Genomic DNA, 24,576 nt, shown 5'->3' with positions numbered 1-24,576 from the left:
AGGCATTCATGATTGTTCTAAAGTGAAGGATGATGAACTTGGTCAAACCAAAGTTGTGCTTGTGGAGGACCAACCTCCTTCTCTTAACCCTACTCCTAATGCATCTCTTTCTATTCCTTCTAGTGATAGTGATGATGATAATAATAACTCTACTCCTCATGACTCTTCTTCTAGTGATGAATCCATTACTTCTAAAAGAGTACCTAAATGGTTTAAATCTTTAATTCAAGATAGTGATGAATACTTAGCTAGAATGGATAAACTTCAAGCTAGGAGAGTTAATTATTGTAATTATGCTTTAATGACTACTATTATGAATTCTAATGATCCTAAAACATTTGATCAAGCTAACAATCAACCACATTGGCAAAAAGCAATGAAGGAAGAATATGATACTCTAATTTCTAACAAAACTTGGGATTTAGTTCCCTTGCCTCATGGAAAAAATCTTGTTTCTTGCAAGTGGCTTTATAAAACTAAATTGAATGCTAATAATCAAGTTAGTAAATTTAAAGCTAGATTAGTTGCTAGAGGTTTTTCTCAAATTGAAGGCTTAGATTATAATGAAACTTTTGCTCCTGTTGCTAAAATGCCTACAATTAAACTTGTGCTTGCATTAGCTTCTAGAATGAATTGGCCTATTCACCAAATGGATGTTAAAAGTGCTTTTCTTAATGGTGATTTACATGAGGAAATTTATATGTCTCAACCTCCTGGTTTTATTAAAGAAGGTAATGCACACTTAGTTTGTAAATTAAAGAAATCAATTTATGGATTAAAGCAATCTCCTAGGGAGTGGTATTCAAAGATTAATGAATTCTTTCTTTCTCAAGGCTTTATTAGAAGTAAAAATGATCCTAACTTGTATATTAAACATAGTGAAGATGATATTATAATTATTATCTTGTATGTGGATGATTTGATTCTTACTTCAAGTTCCAATACTTTGATTTCTGATATTAAGTTTCAACTTAATCAAAAATTTCAAATGACTGATTTAGGTCTTTTACATTATTTCTTAGGAATGCAAATTTGGCAAACCTCTAAAGGACTTTTCTTATCTCAAAGTAAATATGCTAAAGATCTTATAGATAAGTTTAAAATGAATGATGCTCATCATGTTTCAATTCCTATTGAATTAGGCACTAAGTTAATGCTTGATATGCAAACTCCTCTTGTTGATGCTACTTTGTATAGACAATTAGTTGGAAGTTTAAATTATTTAACTCTTACTAGGCCCGATATTGCTTATAGTGTTGGTTTGGTTTCAAGATTTATGTCTAAACCTCAACAAACACACTTTAAAGTTGCTAAAAGAATTTTAAGATATATTAAAGGAACAATTAATGTAGGTTTGTTTTATGATGCAAATTCTGATTTTACTTTAAAAGGTTTTACTGATTCCGATCTAGGTGGAGATCCCAATGATGGGAAATCTACTTGTGGTTATTGTTTCTTTGTTGGTTCAGGAGCAATTTCTTGGAATAGTAAAAAGCAACAATCTACCTCTCTTGGATCCACTGAAGCTGAGTACAAAGGATGCACTAATGCTTCCAAAGAAGTCTTGTGGCTTAGAAGATTACTTGAAGATTTGGGTCTACCTCAACACGAACCAACTCCCTTGTATTGTGACAACCAAAGTGCCATTGCCTTAGCTAAAAATCCAGTTTTCCATGCAAGGACAAAACACATTGCTCTCCAACACCACTTTATTAGAGAACAAATTGAAGACAAGCAAGTTTCACTCCTCTATTGCAAGGGGGAAGACCAAGTTGCAGATATTTTGACCAAGCCACTTTGTAAAGAAAAATTCCAATTTCATTGTAAAAATCTTGGATTACAACCCATTGCAGGGTTTGATGTAAGCTCCCCAAGTAAAGCTTAAGGGGGGGTGTTAGAATATTTAATCTTTACTTAGCTTAGGTTTATTTTTATTTAATTTAGGATATTCCTTTGGAATTCCTACATGTAATTTGTCCTCTAGTACATGTGTGAGGACAAGTCATTTCTTTTATTTTCCTTTATTAAGGAATATTAGATTTCCTCCATAAGAGGATGTGAACACATGGCACACACATTTTATGAATGGTGGCATTCATAGATTTGGAGTTACTTTGTAACTCCTCTCCTCATCTCTATTTAAGAGATGCCTCCTCTCTCATTTCTTCTTAATGACAATATTGTAAAGAGCTTCTTGCTCTCTCTCTCTCTCTTTCATTTTTAGGCATTGCCTCATTCATAATATCACAAGGGGTTTTTCTTTGCTTTTCCCCTTTCAAAAGTTCTTGTGCCTCCTTCTTCACATTTGGGTGATGCTCCAAGTTTATTGCTTTTCTCATGGTAACAATTACTTCATCATAAACTTTCTTGGATTAATTTTCCTTTCCTTGCTCTTTCATTTCCTTTCAGAAGTCCCACTATTTCCAAGTAAGAAATGGATGTAACTATGTATAACCATCAAAATAAAGGTATTTGCTTGGTCAATGTTCCATGGGCTCTAGTAAAATTTCAATTTTATAATCCTTTTACGGTCTTCTTGAAATATCATTTATTCAGCATCTGATCACAGGCTGAGGAAATTATTAAAAATGCTTTTACTATATTAACAAAAAATTTAGCAATTGCTTACCATCCTTATTTGTAACATCAATAAATCCATCTTCATTGATCCTACGTTCAAAATCTTTACCCAAGCGATCTTCTATGCCTTTTGTCAAGTCATATCGTCCACTAATATTGATAATAGTCCCAACAATATCATGATGCTTGGAACCGTAAAGTAACACAGCATTGCCTCCTATAAAGCAACATATTGAAAAAATTGTCTCAGTAGTCAGGTTTACAAAGCATTCATAAACACTGTTTTCAGTGGTTGAAGTTAAACCATAAGTATGCCCAAATAAATGAGAGATCTAGTTTCAAGTATTAAATAAAACAAACATAAATTCTACATAAAATGAATTCAAAGACATTAATAGACTGTAAAATCATGCATGATATGAAGAGTGAGGCAAAGTCTTTTTTCATATAATGTTATAAACCTGCAATAAATCTGCCATATTTGCAAACCAGTGAGAAAGTCAGAGAACAGGTGTTACAAAGTATTCTTGGAATAAGTGATATAAATGAGAAGGAAGGTCATGACCAGCCCAATGCAGACCAGTATTCCATTAGGAATGAGGGGGTGATTAGGATGTCCCAACCAAAAAACATTAAGCATCTTGAAGATGCAAGGCTGAAGTAGGAAAGAAAAGCTTTAAAAATTGCTTGCCTGCACTGAACTTTCAATGGAGCCAAAAGGCGAAATAATGCATCCATGGAAGCCAAGAGATTGGGATACCCAGAAAACAATCTTGTTGATCTCTCCATAAATGTTCTACAACAATTTGTAAACATAAAAAAAATGGCTTGCAACCTAAGCTATGACCACGAAAATTTTTAAACTAGATGGGGTTTCCCAGAAGCACCTAGAAGTAGCATCTGTTTCCAACAGATGTTTTGTTCTTAGTGGTTCCATAGAGGGGGCAATCTGGCATTGCACAACACTTGCTGCTGAGAAAATTCAGAAGCACTTTCCCTGTGAAATGGTCCCATGGAAGATTAAATTTTCCACTCTGCTACAGCACTTCCAGGATTCAGATTAAATACAAGTTAATAGTTTGAGAGAAAATTATCAAAATGATTAAACTCCGCTGCTATTTGGCACAATTTTCCTGAAACTATCTCTTGTGTTTAGCACCTCACTACTATGCATATCTTATTTTCTCCTTCATGAAAGGCTGCTGCTCCATATTTCAGTGAAAGATTCAATTTTTTGTGTGTTTCTACTTTACACACATTAAATTGGCCCACCTGCAGCAAAAGAATCGCTGTGGTAGTAGTCCCACTAATAAATGCTTAAATAGATAGAACACATTCAAATTCAGAAAGAAGAGTGAGAAAAAGCAGAAAACTTCATCAAATAAATTAGAAACTGCAATTGGTGAATACATCTGTGTGAGAGGCATGACCAACTAATTGTCATCTAATCATTAACTACAAAGCTAACTACTAATTTTAATAGAACACAATGTTATGTTTTAAAGTCATAAATGTATTCCTATGTCAATGTACCTTTACAAGTATATATGAATTACTAGCTACATCTAAGATCATTACATGGACTAGTCTAACAACCCATACATGGCAACATGATTTGGGGATTCAATATTTTAAGTGAACAAACCCTCATGCATTAAGTAATAGTATGTCTATAAATAATTACGAACCCTGATAGAGAATGTGACTACAAAGACAATTTTCATTCTCTTCAAGCAGTAATTCCTCATGCAAACCAATATCCCTGTCTCTCTTTTTGGATGATGGAAACAGATCTGCAAATGATCACAAGTGCTCAAGAATAGTCAGAGGTACGGAGCTATTCTCCTCAGATCCAACACCATGAGAATGTTTTACCAACAGTTTATTTTAGGATCAACACAAATCCCATTGAAATATGCAATAAAAGAAAGAGATATGTTGAATAGTTAGTGGGGTTACCACACATCCAAAATAAATAAGCCCACTGAATGAGCAAGATAAAACAGTAAAGTGCAATGTCACAGGATAAGCACAATGGTAGCAACTGACCACACATATATACACATCATACTGGGATAAACCATAGTTAGCAAACTCAGCGAGTTGCCGAGTACTAACCAACAAAAAAGTTTCATGGTGAGTTTTAGACAATCTTCACTTGATTTGTTGGTGGGTACACAGCAAGTTTGGGCCCTTGACACACACCATGCAAGAAAAATGTGGATTGAACACTCCAAAAATGTTGCTTTTTTGGCTTTATAATTAAAAAATTATTTAATAGCATTTCGTAGTTGTATTTTGCATAAAATTTATGTATTTTTTAAGTTGCCAAGCTTTTTGCTAAGTTGGAATTTTTTGGTCTGTCAAGTCCAAGCTTGCAAACTTTGGTTTAAACCATAATTGAAAAAGAATGTATCACTTAAAGTAATTGCCTAAAACTAGAAGGTACTATCGCTCTTTGGGAATGCATGTTGCACAATAAAGGTGCTTACAAGTATATATTGCAGCATTATCACAAACTAGAAGTGAATCACATGCATGATTTTTCATAGAAACTAGTTGTTGGTGATTATTAATTCCACCTATTATATTAAATTTACATAAGTAAATTCTTTTTATTACTTAGGTAGGGTAGGATAATGAGCTCATATATTCTCCTTACATGAGATTCATCTTTTTCTTTATTCTCTTGGATTTGGACATTTTGACACCAAATCCCTATTTTTTGGTTTTCTTCTTTTTGCACATCCTTATCAAATTTGGAAACTGTGTGGCTATATGATATAGCTCCTTTCTTCCATTTGGATAGCTAATAGAATTCAAATACTGGAATGTTAAAATTGTACCTTATTCATATTAAATTTTGTGTCATTATAATGTTGTTTTGTTCCAATGTGATTTATATTGCACACCTTTATAAAATCTAGAATGGTATCAAAGGAAGGCAGATTAGGTGACATTTATCTTTTTATTTGTTGAATAGTCTTTCTAATTTTTTCCTTAATTCACACTCTTGCAGTTTGTGCAATTTTCTCATCGCCTAATGTAGGAGGCCTTTTAAGGAACAAAATAGTTGTTTCATTGTGATCAAAAGTCTGTGTGAGATTTTGCCAAGATCAAGGGCACAATGAAAAGTATAAAAATAGAGACAAAAGAATGACAAGAACAAACTGTATTCTCATCAATATGAAAATGATCAACTAGATTCCCCAATACAATGAATATAGGCCTTCTTATATAGGCAAGGCCATATGGATGTACGAGCACACAATCATGACATGTGGCTCAATGAGAAACAAGGGTAGGTAAAAAATACTAGGGGTAGGTAGGAGAAATAATATAATATTCCACAAGAGGTGGATGACCCACCGAATGTGGAGTGTAACAGCAAAATAAGACCACAAAAGGTGAAATTTCTCCTACAAGCTCTATCCCTATGTGCACACTTCCCTAAGTGTCTCAAATCCAAACTACGAAGAAATGCATTATCCTAAGTTAACTTAAGTAAAGTGTAATAATATCCATAATAAATATTTATTCACACCAACACCCCCCCTTAAGTGCAACTTAGGGGAATGAAGACTTAAGTCAACAATGCAAGATGGGTCCCGGCTACTAGGCCATGATAGGTACCCATGTACAATATGCAAATGCGAGAAAAACTATGCAATGCAATCTCTCACAAACGGAGAAAGGGAGAAAACCCAGTGGGAAAAAACTCCCCCCCAAAAAAGAGATGAATGTACAAAAGACTCTCAAGGAGAAGGACAAAACCTCAAAGAGGAAAAAGTCCCCCCCATAAGAGAGGAAGGAGAAGTCAGCTGACCCCCCCTAATGACACATCCTACACCCCCAAGAGAGCTCGCAACTGCTGGAACTTCCTCTCAGTGAAAGGTTTGGTGAATATGTCAGCAACCTGCTCCGTTGTAGGACAATACTACAAATCAATGACCTGCTCCTAAATGAGCTCTCGGATATAGTGCATATGAATCTCGATGTGTTTGGTCCGCTGGTGCTGGACCGAGTTCTTCGAAATTGCAATAGCACTCTGATTGTCACAATGTAGAACTGTCGGTCGTGGAGTGGTGAACCCAAACTCTATGAGAATCTGCTGGAGCCAAATGGTCTCAGTCGCTGCGTTAACAGCACCTCGATACTCAACCTCAATCGAAGAGAGAGCAATAGCATGTTGCTTCTTGCTCTGCCAACAAATGGGGCCTGAACCAAGGTGAAAATTGTAACCGGAAGTAGACTTACGATCATCAAGATCGCTAGCCCAATCGGAGTCTGTGTAACCAACCAAGCGAAGTCCTGTGCCTGCTGCATAGTGAATCCCATAGTGATGTGTACCCTGGATGTAATGAAGGATGTGTTTGGCGGCTTTCCAATGAAGCTCATGTGGTTCCTGCATGAAGCGAGAAACCATGCCAACTGCAAATGAAATATCAGGGCATGTACGGGTCAAGTAGATGAGACTACCCACAAGCTGACGATACAAAGTGGCATCAACTGGTGGAGAAGAACACTGAGCCTCAAGCTTGACTCCGGAAAGAAAGGGAGTCGGTGCAAGCTTACAATCAGCCATATGAAAGCGTGCAAGTAGATCAAGAGCATACTTAGGCTGCGATAGTGTAATCCCGGAAGGTGACTGTGAAATCTCTATCCCGAGAAAGTAGTGCAAAAGTCAGTCATAGCAAATCTGTCATGCAAAGCAGATTTGACCCTGCTAATGATGGATGCGGTACTCCCTGTAATGATCAAATCATCAACATAGAGCACAAGGATCAAGTGAGAGTCATCCTGTCGCAAAATATAGACATTCGGATTGGAATGACACCTGGTGAACCTTGCTGAGAGAATAAAGGAATCCATCTTGGCATAGCAAGCCCTGGGGGCCTGCTTAAAGCCATAGAGAGATTTCCTTAGTCTGCAAACCAAGGAAGTATCCTGGATGAAACCCTACAGCTGCTCCATATAAATCTCCTCATCAAGGTCACCATGAAGAAAACCACTCTTCACATCAATCTGATGTACAACCCAACCATGAGCTGCAACAATAGCAAGTGTCAAGCGAATGGAGTTCATCTTGGCTACGGGTGCAAAGGTCTCAATATAGTCAACACCTGCAACCTGAGAGAAACCTTTCGCAACAAGTCGAGCCTTATACTTATCCACACTACCATCCACAGCATACTTGATCCGATAGATCCACTTACATCGAACCATCTTTCTCCCCTTAGGGAGATGGACTAAATCCCATGTGTTGTTCCTCATGAAAGAACTATACTTTTCCTCCATAGCTTGGTCCCACTCAGGAACCCCTGATGCTTCCCGAAATGTCTGTGGATCGGAAGCAGTAGCAATGAATGCATGTGGAAGATCCTGATGTTGTGATCGAGTTCTCCGTGTATCTGAAGGATCCCCAACAAGAGAACCCGCGGACTCAAGTGTCTGTCGAGCCCAACGAGGTCTAGGTGGAGATGGAGAACGAGGCTCCTCAACTGCAAGTGGACCCTGCGGAGGTGTAACCCTGCGAGTCGGAGTTGAAGGAGTCTCATCATCTGAATCACTAGCATCACTATCCACAATGGAGGAAGGTGGAGGAGGTAGAGAGGCTAAGCTAGGAGAGCTTTCCTCAAAGTGAACACTCCTCTCAATGAACACCTCATGTGTCTCAGGATCCATCAATCTATATGCCTTAACACCCTCAGGATATCCAACAAATATGCAAGGCCGACTCTGAGGTTCCAATGCCTTGCGTTTCTGTGGAGGTATGCGAGCCCATGCTGGACACCCAAAGACTCTGAAATGTCTCACAATCGGTTTCCTACCAGCCCAAGCCTCAAAAGGAGTAATACCTTGCAAAGCTTTGTGAGGAACCCGATTCTGGATGTGTGTGGCACAACTGATAGCCTCTGCCCAAAAGGCGGGATCAAGAGAACGTGCATGTATCATACAGCTAGCCATTTCTTTGAGAGTTCTATTCTTGCGTTCTGCAACTCTGTTATGCTGTGGAGTGTATGCGACAGAATGCTGAAGATCAATCCCCTCAAATATACAAAAATCCTCAAGTCTTTTGTTCACATATTCCCTTCCATTATCTATGTGAAGAATCTTCACCACTTTCCTGGATTGCTTCTCCACATGAGTCTTGAAGTCTTGAAATCTGTCAAATACTTCACTTTTATGAATAAGAAAGTAGACCCAAGTGAAGCGGGAGTAGTCATCAATGAAGGTGAGGGCATAGCAGGCCTTGCTAAATGAAGGTGCTGGAAATGGACCTACTACATCGCTGTGAACAAGTTGAAGAACTTCCAAAGCTCTCCAAGCTTTCCCCTTATCAAACTTCTCCTCAGGATGCTTGCCCATGGAACAACTTGAACATACACCCTCTGAAAAACTGATTCAAGGTAGACCTATGACCATGTCTTTAGTGCTGAGCTGCTGAAGATAGCGGTAGTTGAGGTGACCAAACCGCTCATGCCATAGCTTACTTTCGGAATTTGAATGAGTAAGCAAGGCCCTAGAAGGTGAACTTGGCACAAAGTGGGAGAATGAATAAAGCCTTGAGTTGTCATTGACTTGTCCCACTACTACCAAGGCATCATCATCATTTTCCTTTACCACAACTAAATCTGGTGTAAACTCAACCTTTTTCCCATTCCCATAGTGAGTGATTTGGTAGATAGAGAGAAGGTTGGTAGACAAGTTAGGAACATAGAGAACATTCTCAAATGTTCCATCATCCATGTCAACTGAACCTTTCCCTTCAACCTCTACTTGTGTATCATCACCTATGTAAATGTGAGATACCTTAGATGGCTCCAATGAAGAAAACTGCTCCTTTGTAGAACCCATGTGATATAAGGCACCTGAGTCAAGTATCCACTGTTGTGAAGAACTTGTTGTAGCCACAAATGCTTGCCCTTTTCCCTTAGACTGTGAGGAAGAGGAAGGAGACGAATCCTTCTTTGTGTAGGCGGATGGCCAGTTGATGTTGTTTTTCTTAAGAAGATTAGTTAACTCATCAACTTGCTTTGTGTGGCATCGATGCTCATCATGACCATACTTCTTGCAATATGCACAAGTTGGCTTATCCTTCTTAGGTGGTGTCCCCTTCTTGGAAGAGGATGAAAAATCGCCTTGTGATGGAGAGGATGATTGTCCTTTTTCCTGCTGTGGTTGTGACTTAGATTGCTTCTTCTTGTTGGAATCTTTGCCTTGACTTCCTTAATTCCCTTGATTAGCCACCAAAGCCTTGGACTTTGAAGACTTGAGAAGCCCCACGTTCAACAACTTAGATTGTTCCAATATCAACATTTCTGTGAAAGCATCAAATGAAGGCATAACATAGGAACTCCCCACTGTCAAACGATGAGTTTGGAAGCTAGACACAAATGCTGCATATTCTAGTGCAAGCTTGTCCAACAAGTTGAATATCAACTGAGCATCCTTTTTGTCAATTCCACAATCCTTAAGCTTTGCTCTTAGCTCATTTGCTTTGGTGACATAATCTTGGATTGTATCAAAACTCTTGGGATCCAAGTTGGTGAGCTCATTGTCAATCTTAAAACCTCTGATCTCATCAACTTGACCATACAATTTCTGAAACATATCCCAAGCATCTTTGATTGTAATACACTTCTCAATATGAAAGATGAGGTCATCTGATACATACTTGCGCAAAGTTCCAAGAGCCATGCAATTCTTAGTGAGCCATTCTAACTGAGCATTAGGATCAGCCTTAGGATCAGATGGTGCTGCTATTGTTCCATCTATGTAATGCGTGAGACCTTTTTCCATTAATTTGCTCCATACTTTAATTTTCCATGATGCATAATTATGTGGAGTTAAAGGTGGAAATTTATGAGGACTCATTGCAAAAAAAATGAAAGAGCACAAGGAAAGAGAGGTACAATCACACAAGACACCCCCCTAAATTCACTCAATCAAAGAACCCCCCCAAAAGTGATGATTTGGCACTTTATACTTAGTGCATGTACAATGGGCCACTTGCAAAAAATGGCAAAGTGGACTTCTGATTTCAATTTTACAACTGCCTCAATAAGGCCAAAAGAGATTCAAACTAATAATGCAAGAGATCTAAACTAAGATCCAAGCAATTTACAAGTACCAAATAGGCCAAATAAGACCAATATCTGAAAGTACAATTTCTACTTAAAATCTCTGAAATCTGATCATAGATTATGAAAGTAGATGAAAAACCATGCACTTTCAAAAAAACAGCACCTGAAAAGGAAGCCATATGAGCTCAAACGAGGCCTTTGAAATTGCAGAATTGAGGATTGGACAGGTACAGCTGAGAGAATCTAAAAATTTCGAAAACCCTGTGCACCAAAACCAGAAAATAACCACACCACTGCGAAGAGCACGAAAAATTAGCCCAAATCAAAAAACATTGCACCCAAAAAGGAGCAAAATTGAGCAAGTTATGGGCCTCCAAAGTTGACCCAAAAATCCAAACTGCTCAACGGAGAGGGGTCTAAAAATTTCCAAAGAAAATGTTGACTGGGCACTGACTGGGTGCTACTGACTGTGCGCTGCTGACTGGGCAGAAGGTATGGATCCCAAAAATAATTTTCAATTTTCAAATTGTATATCATCCTTCAGCATATCGAATAGCAGCAGTTCATATTCATTCACGACAGTTTGAGAATTTATCAAGGAAGATCGAGTTCATTGCAGATCATACATTCTATATTGCAGATTGGATTTTCTCTATAGCAAACTGTTGTAATACATATATAGCTTCAAGTGTGAAGCAAATTTCTTGAAAAATCACTTGACATAACTAAGACAATAAAGACACATGAAAAATCACTTGACATAACTAAGACAATAAAGACACATTTCGTTGCTGGGTTTTTTCACCTTCGAGAGGAAAGGTTTTCCCAGGGTAACTCTGTGCATTTGTGTTTGATTCACTGTCTATCTAATCTGATCATTAAAACTTAACACCATCGCTGCTAGAGTGCTCTACCACTGAGCTACTGGCCCCTCTTGGACCAATCCATCGTCGGTCCAGGTGTGGCTTATTTCCAACACCAACAGGAACAAGTTATATACTTATGAATCATAACACATATTGATGCCAATTACTAACAAGCTCTTACCTTCTTCTAATTCAGAAAAGTGGCATTGACTGGACAACATTAATTTAATATTTAAACAAACGTATTGGTTTTGAGTTGAAAATTATTATCTACAAATTTTATAGCTGAATTCATGATGTCTGAAATTGATTATCAACAGTAAATTCCCATATTTCACTAGATTCTGCTGGAACTAATGTTTCTACTAACCAGGAATAGCTTTTAAACATGATTTATTTTCGTCCTATTATCTTTAGTAGACCTCTTCAACATGTGCTCCTAATTTTTCACTAGGTTTCCACTAAGTTACTATTTTCATAAAAGTTTCAACAAAAGAAACAAACTATGACTTCTGGGACCTTATGCAGTTCAGACTATTTACTATAATCAAATGAATGACATTCAAGTTTTCCCAAAACTGGCATTACCAGCACTGAAAGATATGCATAATTGATAATACAATGGCTGGAAGGAATCACCTTTACTGTGTCCAATAATGGTGTTTACTTTACGCTCTTTTCCTGAGAAATACAGCACAACAGCTCGAAGATCTTCAACTTCATTCCAATAGTTTCCAAACAGAAACTCGCCTCCACTTTCCCTGTTATGTATTCTTGCTTAGACATCCATTTCTTCGTACAGAGAAAAAAATCAAGACAATACAGACAAGAAAAATAAAATTGAGAGAAGTAAAACCTTAAAGGAATTGGTACTTCAACATTCAGATTATCAAGATAAATCCACACAGGAAGCACAACAGCAACATTGGGTTTAAAGCATTTCTAAATGTGCTACCTAATTCTTAAAGCAAAACTGTTAAATTTTTTAGGCAGATGTGGATTTAAGTTTGAGCAACAGATTGTAAATAGGTCCGAAGTTTAGGCATACAGTATACCAATTGTGGATTTATGTTTCTACATTTTGCATGGTTTTTTGTTACTTCTCAAAGTCAATTGATACATGTGAAGATATTTGATGAATTCCTCAGTTCATACCATTGGTGATTTGTTGATTGCAAGTTACTTTGCATGGTTAGTTTGAAGCTCATAATTGGTTATAGTTTGATTGTGAATGTTTTATTTGTATTGTGCCAGTATTGGGTATTTGAATGGATTGTTCATAGTATGAAAATCTTTCACTACCTTAGGAGATTGCACTCTTTCTATGGCATTGTGAGCTATCTCTGGTCAAGTAGAAAGTAGTTCCATGAGGAATTCCTCCATCTGAGCATCATCTATTATTATCATTGTCCTTAGGATTAGCATAAATTTCCTAAACCCTTTTCCTTTTGATATTTCTTTGTTTAAGTTAGTGTAGGAGGAAGTTATAGCTACAACTCAAAAGTGTAAGTCCCTTTGTGATATGAGCATATCACATCGTATTCACTAAGTCTATCCATTGCATTGTCAAGACCTAACTAAAGAAACCTTGGGGTTACCTTACTTGATCACATTATTTGGCATATAAGGTTTCCTTTTTCAAGAGAGGATAGAATACTTAGTATTTTATTCTGTGTTCGAGGTGCCATAAAAGACACATCAACAGGTGCCACTCTTTGAAATCTGCTCCACAAGGTATGAAATGAATGTATTCTGATTTCTACACCCTAGACGCATCTTTTCAGCACCAAGAAGCTCCCAAACTCCAAGTGTCTATCTTTCCCAAGTTCCCACATCCCCATTGGCTTGGGCAGCTAGCTAGAAATTGTATGGCCAGCTTGAGGACGAGAAAAAAGTCTGATATAAAACTTCAAATCTGCTTCCAGTCTCCGTCAATGAATTTCTTTATTTGCAAAAGATGCCAAACTGAAAATACAAACTGTAATCCTCTCCAATGAAGCCCAGCTTTGATTCCTGAATGAAACCACCAATAAATCCTCTAGGTTAGATCTTTCACTAATGAAGATGTTCTCGGCAAGGGTTTTTGTCCTCACCTAGCCATAGGATGAACAAGTTCAATCCAGCCAAATTCTGAGTTCAATAGTGAATCCATACATAATAAAATATGAGCTAATACAGTCAATATATACTCCTCCAAAAGCTCATGCCCCTCTCTAGGGATAGCACTTTTAATTTAATTTAATTTGATTTACTCCTTATGTCTCTCCAAGGATAGCATGTTTAATTACATGTTAATAAAATAAATAATGCTAAAGTTAAATCTTTAATTTAACTTTAATAATTTAACATTATTTATATTAATTGCTCTAGACAACATTAATTGCCAAGATATCAACATCAAATGCATTTACCGATGTTCCCAAAATAGAAATACTGCCAATCGACCAAGTCAGTGTCCAAACTGTGATTTACTAAAAACAGTAAAAATAGACAAATTGCCCGAATTCACTCTAGAAAAGGTCATGATGCAAATCTCAATTGATTGAGCTCAATGGAACACCTCACTGCCAAATAACTAGACTGAATGGTCATCTTGAGTTCCCTAACACAAATTCATTAGCCTACGAGACCCGCTGAATATCCTCCCCTTTATATCCTCCAATGTGAGGGAGAGTCACACCTTTTCATAATGGTTACAACCTTTCACAATTACCACCCTTCAAAAGGGTCACAACCCTTCATCATTGCTGCCCCTTTGGAAGAGTCACTTCCTTGTCTTCTTCCCATTCATGCTTCCTTAATTCCTTGGTTCCCTTCTTTCTTCCCTAATCTCTTTTCTCCCCAAATGAAGTTCTCTTCTCTCCCTTTAATATCCCACGTTTGAGGGAGTCACGACTTTTCATTTTATGCCCTCTGACCATTCATTAAACTTAACTAAATTTTAATTATATTAAATATTATTTTTATTCTTTCATATTTTAATTTATTATTACTATTTATTAATAAATCCTATTTCAACAAGGGGACATTACAAGTAGTGGATTATGAAGGGCAGGTGAAAGACAGTCCATTTATTGCTAATATTCTTTTCCAAGCCATTGAGGAAATTGGCCCAAAAGTACACATATACCGAAAACATGTCCCGTTGTCCCCTATCATCCCTATCTTCAAAACTCCATAAAGCATAGGATAAAATAGTTATTAAAAGATGTATACTATGAGAATTACAAATGACAATTTGGAAAACTAGTAAAACTTAAAAACTACTAAACTTTGAAGTGAACATCATCAATTTAACATTGTACAATGAAAATGTCAAGTTTGAAATTTATATTATAATTTATATTCAAGATTTTATAATGATGAATACAATGATGATTACAAATATTCACAATAACAAAATGGAGTGAAGTGAGGCCTCTAATCATCCCCAAACTCTTCTTCTTGCTCCTCCTCAACCTTGTTGCACTTCACTCACTATTTTACCTAGCACTTGTTGATTTGTTTTTGTGAGTTGAAATGAGGATTTGAGGGTATTTTATAGGGTTAGTGGGGTTTAGTTGGGGCCCATAGGCATTTAGGGTTCAGCCTTGGGCACAAGGATCAAAAAAAATTGGGGCTTTTTAAAAAAAGGCCTTTTTGGTCGCCCAGTTGTGGGAGATTCTTGGGCATCCCCAAGACGGTCGGGAGACTCCTACAAGTGCCCTAGTCTTGGGGAAATCCTCAATATTCAAATGGCATCTTCGAAGCAGGACTTTTTGGGGGGGAATGCATCACCATGGAACACTATATCTATCAATCTGCACATGTAAATATGTATTAAAAGTATCCGTTAACCTGGCCACTTTTAAAGAGATAACACAAGAATAAAGGATACGAAGCCCTTTCCCTTAGTAGATGCAGCAGCAACAATAATTAAGAATAACTTTGAGTTGTACGATTGCTCCTCATTACTCATATGGTGACGAAGAAAGGATTTAACGCCTCCTCTTCAAGTAATATGGTTTCCTCATTATGTACAACAGGCCCAAAATAATATCTCCAAAGTCAAGGCTAGGAAATAAGTTGACCAATGTAAGGTTTTGTTGAATATTGACTTTCACTTGAAGACCATATGTCAACCACTTTTAATTCATAAACTTTCAATATATTCAATACAAATCTACTACGATTCAAAAATAGGTATAGCTAGAAGGTCCAAAACAAGTACGACCACCATAAAATAATATAAATAACATCCCACAAATTAAGTATAAATATTCAACTTTTCAACAATGACAAAATATAGCATGACCAGCATAGGACAAATCTACAAAATATTATATAAATATTTTCAACCAATTTATATAGAAATAATATTCTGATATCACCCACAAATGAAATAAATATAACTGTTAATAACAATTTGGAAAATATTCTATAAAATCCACAAACAACCAAAATGATCAAAATTGGAAAACCACAAACCAATTACAAATTAGAATATCGTCAATCTTCGGCACAACTCCTAAAATCTTCACTATGCTCCTCAAACCAAATTTACAAAACTCAAACTCAGCTATCACTTGGTAGACCAAGATTTAAAAAACTTGAGACTCAACTAAAACTTGGGAAAGAACTTGGCAAAAAATTCAGCAAATCTATCGAACATTTGAAAATATGTAAAGCTCTAAAAATATTCTTTAAAAACACACATATTACTGAATTTGTAGAACTTATTACTCATCTCCATCATATATAAATCAAAATTAGATTTTAATGCATATCATAAACCAAAAAACGAGTTTAACCTCTGGATAAATATCAACTTCAAGTTTCAATATCAATGAAAATTATAAATCATAAATTTTATCTACGACTAAAGCCCCAAAAAGCTTGGTGCCTCTATGTGGGTATTGCAAAAGTGGGTGGTATAGCTGCAATATCCTCAACAAGAGTCTCATCCATAGTGATAGGAACAAGTTGTGTATGTGATGAACCAAACCCTAATAGCTCACCAAGCTCTCCTTCTACCTCCTCATATACCACATCGACTTTCCATTCAGCTGCCTCCCTCATCACCTAACTCATCATCAATTACCAATAGATCCACATCAACATCATCAAGCTCAACAATCCAATCTAATTATAGGTCAAATGTCAAAAAGGTCAAGTCCTTCATGTGCGCCCTGCCCTTGTACGTTCTTTTCCTACAACCAAAGGTTGTGCCACACACAGACAAGGTCATTCAAGTGCTTTTAAGTCAACCTGTTACACTTCTTTATGTGGATGGCCTCAAAAATACTCCAATTGTGCTCACGACCAGAAGCAATACTACTGGAAAATGCAGATGGCAAGATTTAAAAATTAGACATTGTGGCACCATAATCTTCCCATCACAAATCTGCAAGGATAACATCTGCCATTTATAACTTAATAAGGATCATAGTTGGCAAACTCGGCAAGTACTTGCTATTTTTTTGGCAAGTACTCACTATTTTTTTTGGCGAGTACTTGCCAAAAACTTGGCAAATTTTACAAAAAAAACTCACCAGACACGTTAAAAACGCAGAACACAAGAAAAAAAGACAAAAGGCATGATTTTGCCATATAAATACATGAACACCCCTCACACTTCTTCACACAGTACTTGGAGAGAAATTATTCTTCACACAAATGTGTCAAACACCTAATTTCTCCCTTAAATGATAAAATTTGAAAATGGTGTGCACATGAATTTTTTTGTGTTTTGAAAGGGCTTCATTTGGAAGCGGTGGCAAGAACTCTGCCTCTCTGCCCCATCTTATATTGCAACAAGGAATGCACCAAGAGCATTGTCCCCAAACAAATTTTCGCTATAAATGCATGAACGCCCCTCACACTTCCTCACAAAGCAATTGGAAAGCAAATATTCTTCACAAAAATGTGCCAAATACCTAATTTCTCCCTTAAGTGAAAAAATTGTGAAAATGGTATGCGACATGAAGTTTTGTGTGGTTTCAAAGGCCTTAATTTAGGTTTGGTGGTAGAGGCTCTGCCCCTCGACCCCACCATATATCACAATAGAAAATGTGCCAAGGGCATTACCTCTAGACCTTGTTGGGTGCACTGCCCCCAAACCTCGCTAGGGGCATTGACAATATACCTCCATGAGGGATGGTACCCCTCGACCCCGTTGGGGGCGTTGCCCCAAACCCCCATGAGGGGTGTTGCCTCTCAACCCCATTTAGGTCTCCACTCCCAAACTTGGACTACAGAGCATGCCATTTACCTAGAGCAAAAAAAAAGTGGGGTTTCATATAAGTATCATGTAAATAATAAAAGTATATTTGAAACTTGCATTTCACACAGGCAAAGTCTTTGTATGTCTAACAATTGCTGGTATGAATCCAAGAGTAGAAAAGTTGATCCCTCTAGCATGTCATGACTCATTAATTCTTTGAAGAGTTTATATTTTATAATAGTCAATTACCTTTCCTAGGTTACATATGTAGCCTCTTCATCATGAAAATTATATTACGGTCAAAACAAATAATAATATGAATATGAAAGTGCCAAAGTGCCATCTTCAAGAGAACATTCTTAAAGAGGATTTATCTTACCAAAGTGCCATCTTCATACCCTGAAACATTTTAATAGTTAACAAATAATCATGTGGAGCAAGTTCCCATAGTGGCTAACAAAGAAATTAGCTATGATTTCCACAGGTAAAGGTGATATGGCATGCATATTACAACGAAATGTCAGTAAAAAGAGAAATCTGAATTAGATAAAAAATTATGACTAGTTTTGAAGCTTACCCATTTCCAGAAAAATCGAAGCGGAAGGCACTAATCCCATTGCTAGTTAATGCAGTTGCCAGATTAGCCAAAGTCCCACTCTCCTGAGATGATTAATTTGAAGATCCTATCAGAAACTTAACTTTACACCTACACTTGCAAATGCAGATAGAAAGGAAAGCTTGGAAACTCTTCTTGTGTGTTGCAAACTCAGTTTTTTTAATTTAAGTTAAAGAAAATATATATCAATAGCAGTAAAGTTTAAAAAATCTGAGCCTGTAAGAAGGTTGTAGAATGCATAAAGAGAAGTTGCTGTAGTAAAAATGATACCAGGACAGAAGAAGAGCTAAAAAAAGAAACCGGATTACAGCACATAAGATCTGCAGGAACACAAGCCTAAACATTTCTGTAACAGTTGATGCAAAAGGAGCATAAAAACTGAATTTTGTTATAAACTGTGACAGAACTAAGATAACTCCAAGTTCAAAACCTAATAGCTAAAAGCAAAAGTATTCTAGAGATATTCCTCCTATGTTTCCTATTGATGTTTAAATGCACTCAAGACAGCTCCTGTTTCAAGTGGATGGTCTGGCAGTAGCAGGCGGGGTGCTCTCCTTGAGCAAAAGGGCCTCATTTTTCTTCACGATAATAATATTGGCAACAGCAACATTTCATAAGGGTGGGGGTTGCAGTGGCTGCAGATTGTGTGGAAAAGTATGACCACAACTATTTTCCATTTCATTAAATATTGTGCGTCCATATCAGCATAGACACTTTAGAGTTGGCTGGTAGTAGAATTGTGTCCATATCAGCACAGACATCATTCTCAAGCATCTCAATTCATCGATTTCAATACTGAAGAGTAGCACAAAGTAAGGTGATCACCTTTCCATAGGGATATCAGCTTTGACCATGATTGGGTTTTAGAGTTCCATGCTCTAAAATATTTTAATTGAGGAATGCACTGTTGCGGATTGTGTGGGGCATAGCAGCAAAAATAATTTTGGGGAAATTACTGGCAAAGAAAAAAAGATTCATTGAAAAACTCTGGAATTGGGAAAAATCAGATTCTTCAAAAATGCAGAATAAAAATGAGAAATCCTGCTGCTTTTAAATTTTGAAGGCATTTTAATAGCACAGAGATATAGAGAGCAAATAAAAGTCATAGTTTACCCCATGAATTTTTGAGTATAAAATTTTCCAGTTATGTTCAGATCGTTGATTACATTGCATTATGCATAAATGATAACTAGATAATAATAGTTTTCAAATGTTCAATTACAATCGTTGAAAGTCCGCACTTTCCCTTCTACAGTCCCAAAAATCTCCCAACACTGCTCAAAAAATGATCTGCTCCAACAAAAAACAACCCATACAAATGTGTAATGCTCAATAAAAAAGATGTCTGAAGGATGAATTTTAATGACTTTGACATTCACGTTGGTTGGATGTAAACAAACACATGAGTGTGAAGGAGAACTTCTAACAACTTTTTCCTTTCCTAAAAGAATGACAAGAGGCAAGTGAACAGAGACCAAGGTGGAAAGAAAAGCAGAGGTTTTAGAGAATCAGGAGGTGCTGCCTAGAACACCTTGAGCAAATCATTCTTTGGACAACGAACAAACCAAACAACTTGTCCATAAAGGCAGGGTTGTGCTGTCCTGTGAAGTATTAGTGTTGAAATAGCTACTGTGCAAACAAATGCAAAAAACGCACATGTGCAAACAAATGAACAAATTGAAAACCTTTTTTATGACAAAAAACATCACCCAAAATGGATCAAAATCAGTAAAGTTCACGATAAACCACAAAAAAAAGATTATTTACAAGTATATTTCTTTCAAAAGTTGCAAGTACTGCAGGTTAAAAATGGCCAACAATAGCAATTTGCAATTTGTTGCAATATTCTCATGATTTATGCTTCTACGGTATGAAAAACTGCTACAATGGTATTCTCTTTTGCTGATTTTTCTCCAGGTCGGATTTCATTCTGATTGTTTATACTTTGTTAAGGAGTGTGACCACAAACACAAAAAATTGAGTGACCTTGAGGACTAAAGAAGATTTACTAACATTACCCTAGGACAGAATCGTGTGGCATGGGGAGACAGAGAGAATTATCTCCATTAGGCAATAGAGAAATTAGTAAAAACTCTTTGGTGACTCCAAGAATCCATAAACGAGACACTTATGAAATACACTATTTATCACATACACATTTTAACTAAAGGATTAATGAGCTACACTTTCTAGGTAAGCAATTTAACAATGAATATGAGGGAAATTAAGAGCAACAACACCACAAATAAAAGACAAAAAGGATTAACATTGAGAACCCACATTCCAAGAGATAACTCCAACAAAAGTCAGAGTAGCTGAATACACCTCTGCCCCTCTCCAAGCGTGCATATCCCCGTATCCAATATGGATACAAATATAATATGGCATGGATACCATATCCACGCATGCCCAAAAACCTTTGAAATGCCAAAGAGGCTGAACAACGCAGTCTCCAAGATCTATGGAGTCCCCTAACCAAACCACATTAGCCTATGGGGAAGTTGGAACTCAAAGTATAGGCCAACTGTCTCCAACGGTCAACTGCTTAGGAAGAGTACATTACAGCACCTTCTATGTAGTGCAAGATCATTTAGAATCAACCTCTAAACTATGTTGGTATAAGTACAAGAATGAGAGGAGAGAAAATGCTTGTCAATCTCAAGTGAAGATGGTAGCATTATACTATTGAGAAACATCTACTAATAAACAACAGTTACAAACTTACAAATGTCATAAAGATAGCAGTTACAAAAGAGTAGAAACAAAGGGACAAGTGCAATATAATGATGATGAATCTTAACATGTTTGGTGTAAGCATGATACACAATATCCTTCATCAAATTTAATAAACTGATTATTTAATTAACTTTCGTTTGTTTTAGATATATTTTCTCCATTACCTCACCTATTGTGCGGGTCATAAGATATGTTTATACATACTCTCCTAGCATTGGAAAGATTTATGAGACATTTAATAGCATATTTGGACATATGAAGCAAGCAATTCATAGCATGGACCCTAATTTGGGATTTTATGAGGAGCACATTAGGCCCACTATGACACGGATAAAGGGACACTATGAACACCCCACTTCGTATGACTACCTACACTCTAAATACCAAATGGTATTCAGCAAGACCTAGGAGAGTAATTCCATCTGATGATGAAGAGATGAAAGAAGGCTTGATGAGGGCCTTTGCAAAAATTTATACTGAGGAGTCTAGCAAACTTGAGCATAGTTGCTAGACTTGTGAGTCTTTGTGGCCCAACATTCAGTAAACCAAGGCGAGGATGTATAGAGCTACATTAGCTCAAACATGGCATGGCATGGCAAGGATGTGCCAAAGTTGAGGATGTTTGCCACTAGTCTCCTTTCACAAGTTGCTAGTTCCTGTATTGCAGAGAGGAATTGGTCTACATATAAATTCATCCAGCCAGTCGAGAGGAATAGGCTTACCTCTAGATGATTGGAGAAGCTAGTGGCTGTGCATAGTGCCTTGTAGCTTCACGAACGACAGACAACTGAGTATCATCAAACTCCAACTGCACATTGTAAAATCCCTAGTTGATTTTGAACCAAAAAATTTGCCCTTCCAGTAATTTGTTTAATAATTTGAAGATATGGTTTCAGTTTTGCAAATGAGTGATAAAGTTATTGCTCAAAATTAAAGATGAACATCTACTAATTGAATAAATAAGATGTGAAGTCCCCTCCTATTTTGAGTATCATCAATCTATCATCTTTGTGTGAAGATTGAATCTAGTGAATTATCCCTTATCTTCCTAATGTAATGGTGAAAAGTGCTTGAAGGATAATCAATAGTGAAACTCTCATCTCTCTTTAAGGGAAAGGGTTAGTTTTCCTCTTGATCTATCACTCATCATTTTCCCACCATTACAACCACCATGCTATATTCTTGGTTGCGGTTTAGCTAAGTTCCACATTTTCTGTGGATTAACTTCTTCTCTTAGTAGTCATAAATGTTTTCCGCCTCATTTCATTGGCGCGATCTAGATTGTAGGAAGTTTGTTATAGTTTTCTTTTAAATAAAGACCTGCACCTCTTCTCAGAGGTTAGACAGCATTTTCCAGTTTTTGAAGCATTTCTTTCATTTCATGTGTCGTATCGACTTTTGAAAACAATGAATAAAAGCTAGGTTATTCTGAGTATATAAAATCATCTTTGAAGTCTAGATACACTCATCCAAGGGGGCCCACTTGGTGAGTATTCCTGTGCGTTTGTTAGATTAAGTTTTCCCTTTGCTGCAGTAGATGTTCTAGCGGCTGACTGTTCCTGCAGCCACTGGAACCAGATCTTGTGACTGTTCCTGTAGCCAAAGCAAACAGAGTAATTCCTGTTTGTCAGCTTTGAACTTAGTTAAAAGTTATCTAATTAGAATCTTTTGTTAATGTTAAGATTTCCTGTAGCCATTCAGTTGTTATTTTTTCACTTGTTTATTTCGAATAGATTTAGTTGCTGCAATAGTGCAAAATGACCATCACAGGAACTTAGTGCATATACAATGCAGACCCATTTCAAGTAATATGTCCTTGGGTTGACAAGTAAATGAACTTCAGTCGTGGAGATAATAGCTACACAGAATGAATGACCAATCTTTGGGTTGAGACTTTAGCTCTAGTTATTGTTCCTATTGGCGAGGCAAACATTTTTGGCATTGTTGTCAGGGATGGTGTCAAACTAAAAACCTGTTACAGTTATGAATTTTTAAATTTTTAGTATAGTTGTTTTTGATAACTCAGTTTGTTTTAAGTAATTCTTATGAATCTGCATGCATATACGAAGAAGAGATGCTCAAGGTAGATTCCTTCCTAACCGTCCTAATCATACAAGACTCAATCCATATGAAGCACCAGATGTAAATCCTTTTGCTGCACTTTACCAAGCCCCAGATAATTTGAACTTTCTGACTTTGGACCTCTTGAAGAGGAACCTTGTCCAGTAGCTCCTCCTCAAATACCAATGCAAGGAAATCCACCCCCTGGTGGGAATAACCCACCTCCACTTGTGAACCCAACATTTGAGTTCCCCATTTCTGATTTGCATGATAATGCTGATCTCAAGAACATTCCAGCTTCTTCTCTTCCTAAATTCTATGGACTAGTGACAGAGGATCCCGACACTTTCTTGTTTGAATTTGATGTTCTCTGTAGAAGTTATGATTACACTACAGATGCCCATAGACTCAAAATATTTCTTGTCACTTTAAAAGAATCAGCTTTGAGATGGTTTATGAGTCTAGGGAGTAGTACAATCACTGCATGGAATGAGATGAAACAGTTGTTTCTTGTCAAATATAAATATTATTGTAGAGGGACTGACCGCCATGGGGATGATATTTTTAGAATGACACAAAAGGAAGATGAGAGTCTAGAAGATTATCTGGAGAGATTTCTATTCAATGTCAAGAAGTCCAAGCATAGTACTCTAAATGAAGATTCTCTTAAGTTAATATTTTTAAAGGGAATCAGCGATGAATGCACAGATGCTTTGGACCTTATGGGAGGTGGTGATATAACACAAGCAACATGGAATGACATTGGTCAAATTTGTCAAAAGTATTCCAGATCTTCTTCTAAGAAGAGTAGGCGCTTCAAGCCGGGAATTTCTTCATCAACATCCAGTAATGGAGTTTCTCGAATGGAGCTTAGCCACCTTTTGAAGGATTTTAAGGAGGATATCATAAACAATATAGCTACTCAGTTAGACACACTTCAAGCTAAGAAGAAGCATGAGGAAGCTGATCCAATCCTTGCAGAATTATGTCCACATTGTAGACAGAATAAAAGAGACTGTAGATGTAAGATGGTTGCAAATCTTGAAGTTCTTGATTTCAAGACAGTACAAGGGGATGATGAACAAGTTTTCTATGTTGCTCAAAGAACACCAAATTTTCCAAGACAAGGTATGTCTCCTGATCCACTATCTTTTTCTGGTTATAGTGGAAATTCCTATGCACAAAATAATCAATGGCAATCTCCATATGATCAAAATTTTGGAAATTATCAAAATTGGTATAATCCTCAAGGCCAAGGGCAAAATTTTGCCAATCAAACTCCACAGTGGCAGTAGCCACAAGGAAATTGGTCTCAACCTCAGGGACCATGGCAATCATTCCAAGGGAATTGACAACCTACCCCTCAATGGAGAGGAGGTCAGCAATGGACAAATCAGTCTTCTGGTTATTAGCAACAGCAGCCACAGC

The 24,576-nt window shown here is 37.0% G+C and overlaps 1 protein-coding gene and 1 long non-coding RNA gene across 4 annotated transcripts in view; one reads left to right on the top strand and one right to left on the bottom strand.

Annotated features, from left to right (window-relative positions):
* The window catches only part of LOC131051799 (putative uncharacterized protein YDL057W), a 101,648-nt gene that overhangs the window by 43,339 nt on the left and 33,733 nt on the right, over nt 1–24,576 (bottom strand). For all 3 annotated transcript variants that reach the window (XM_057986408.2, XM_057986409.2, XM_057986407.2), the window contains exons 3-5: nt 18,313–18,395; nt 12,173–12,294; nt 2,630–2,797 (exon numbers count right to left, since the gene is read on the bottom strand). In XM_057986408.2, the coding sequence (XP_057842391.1) occupies nt 2,630–2,797; nt 12,173–12,294; nt 18,313–18,395 (373 nt within the window). The remainder of the gene's footprint in view (nt 1–2,629; nt 2,798–12,172; nt 12,295–18,312; nt 18,396–24,576) is intronic.
* LOC131051800 (uncharacterized) overlaps nt 1–24,576 on the top strand; it is a 101,146-nt gene that overhangs the window by 46,053 nt on the left and 30,517 nt on the right. The window lies entirely within an intron of this gene.

Source organism: Cryptomeria japonica, chromosome 1, assembly GCF_030272615.1.
Source record: "Cryptomeria japonica chromosome 1, Sugi_1.0, whole genome shotgun sequence".
Classification (NCBI taxonomy): Eukaryota; Viridiplantae; Streptophyta; class Pinopsida; order Cupressales; family Cupressaceae; genus Cryptomeria; species Cryptomeria japonica.
The sequence above is the reverse complement of the archived record's forward strand: the minus strand, read 5'-3'. Positions and strand labels throughout refer to the sequence as shown.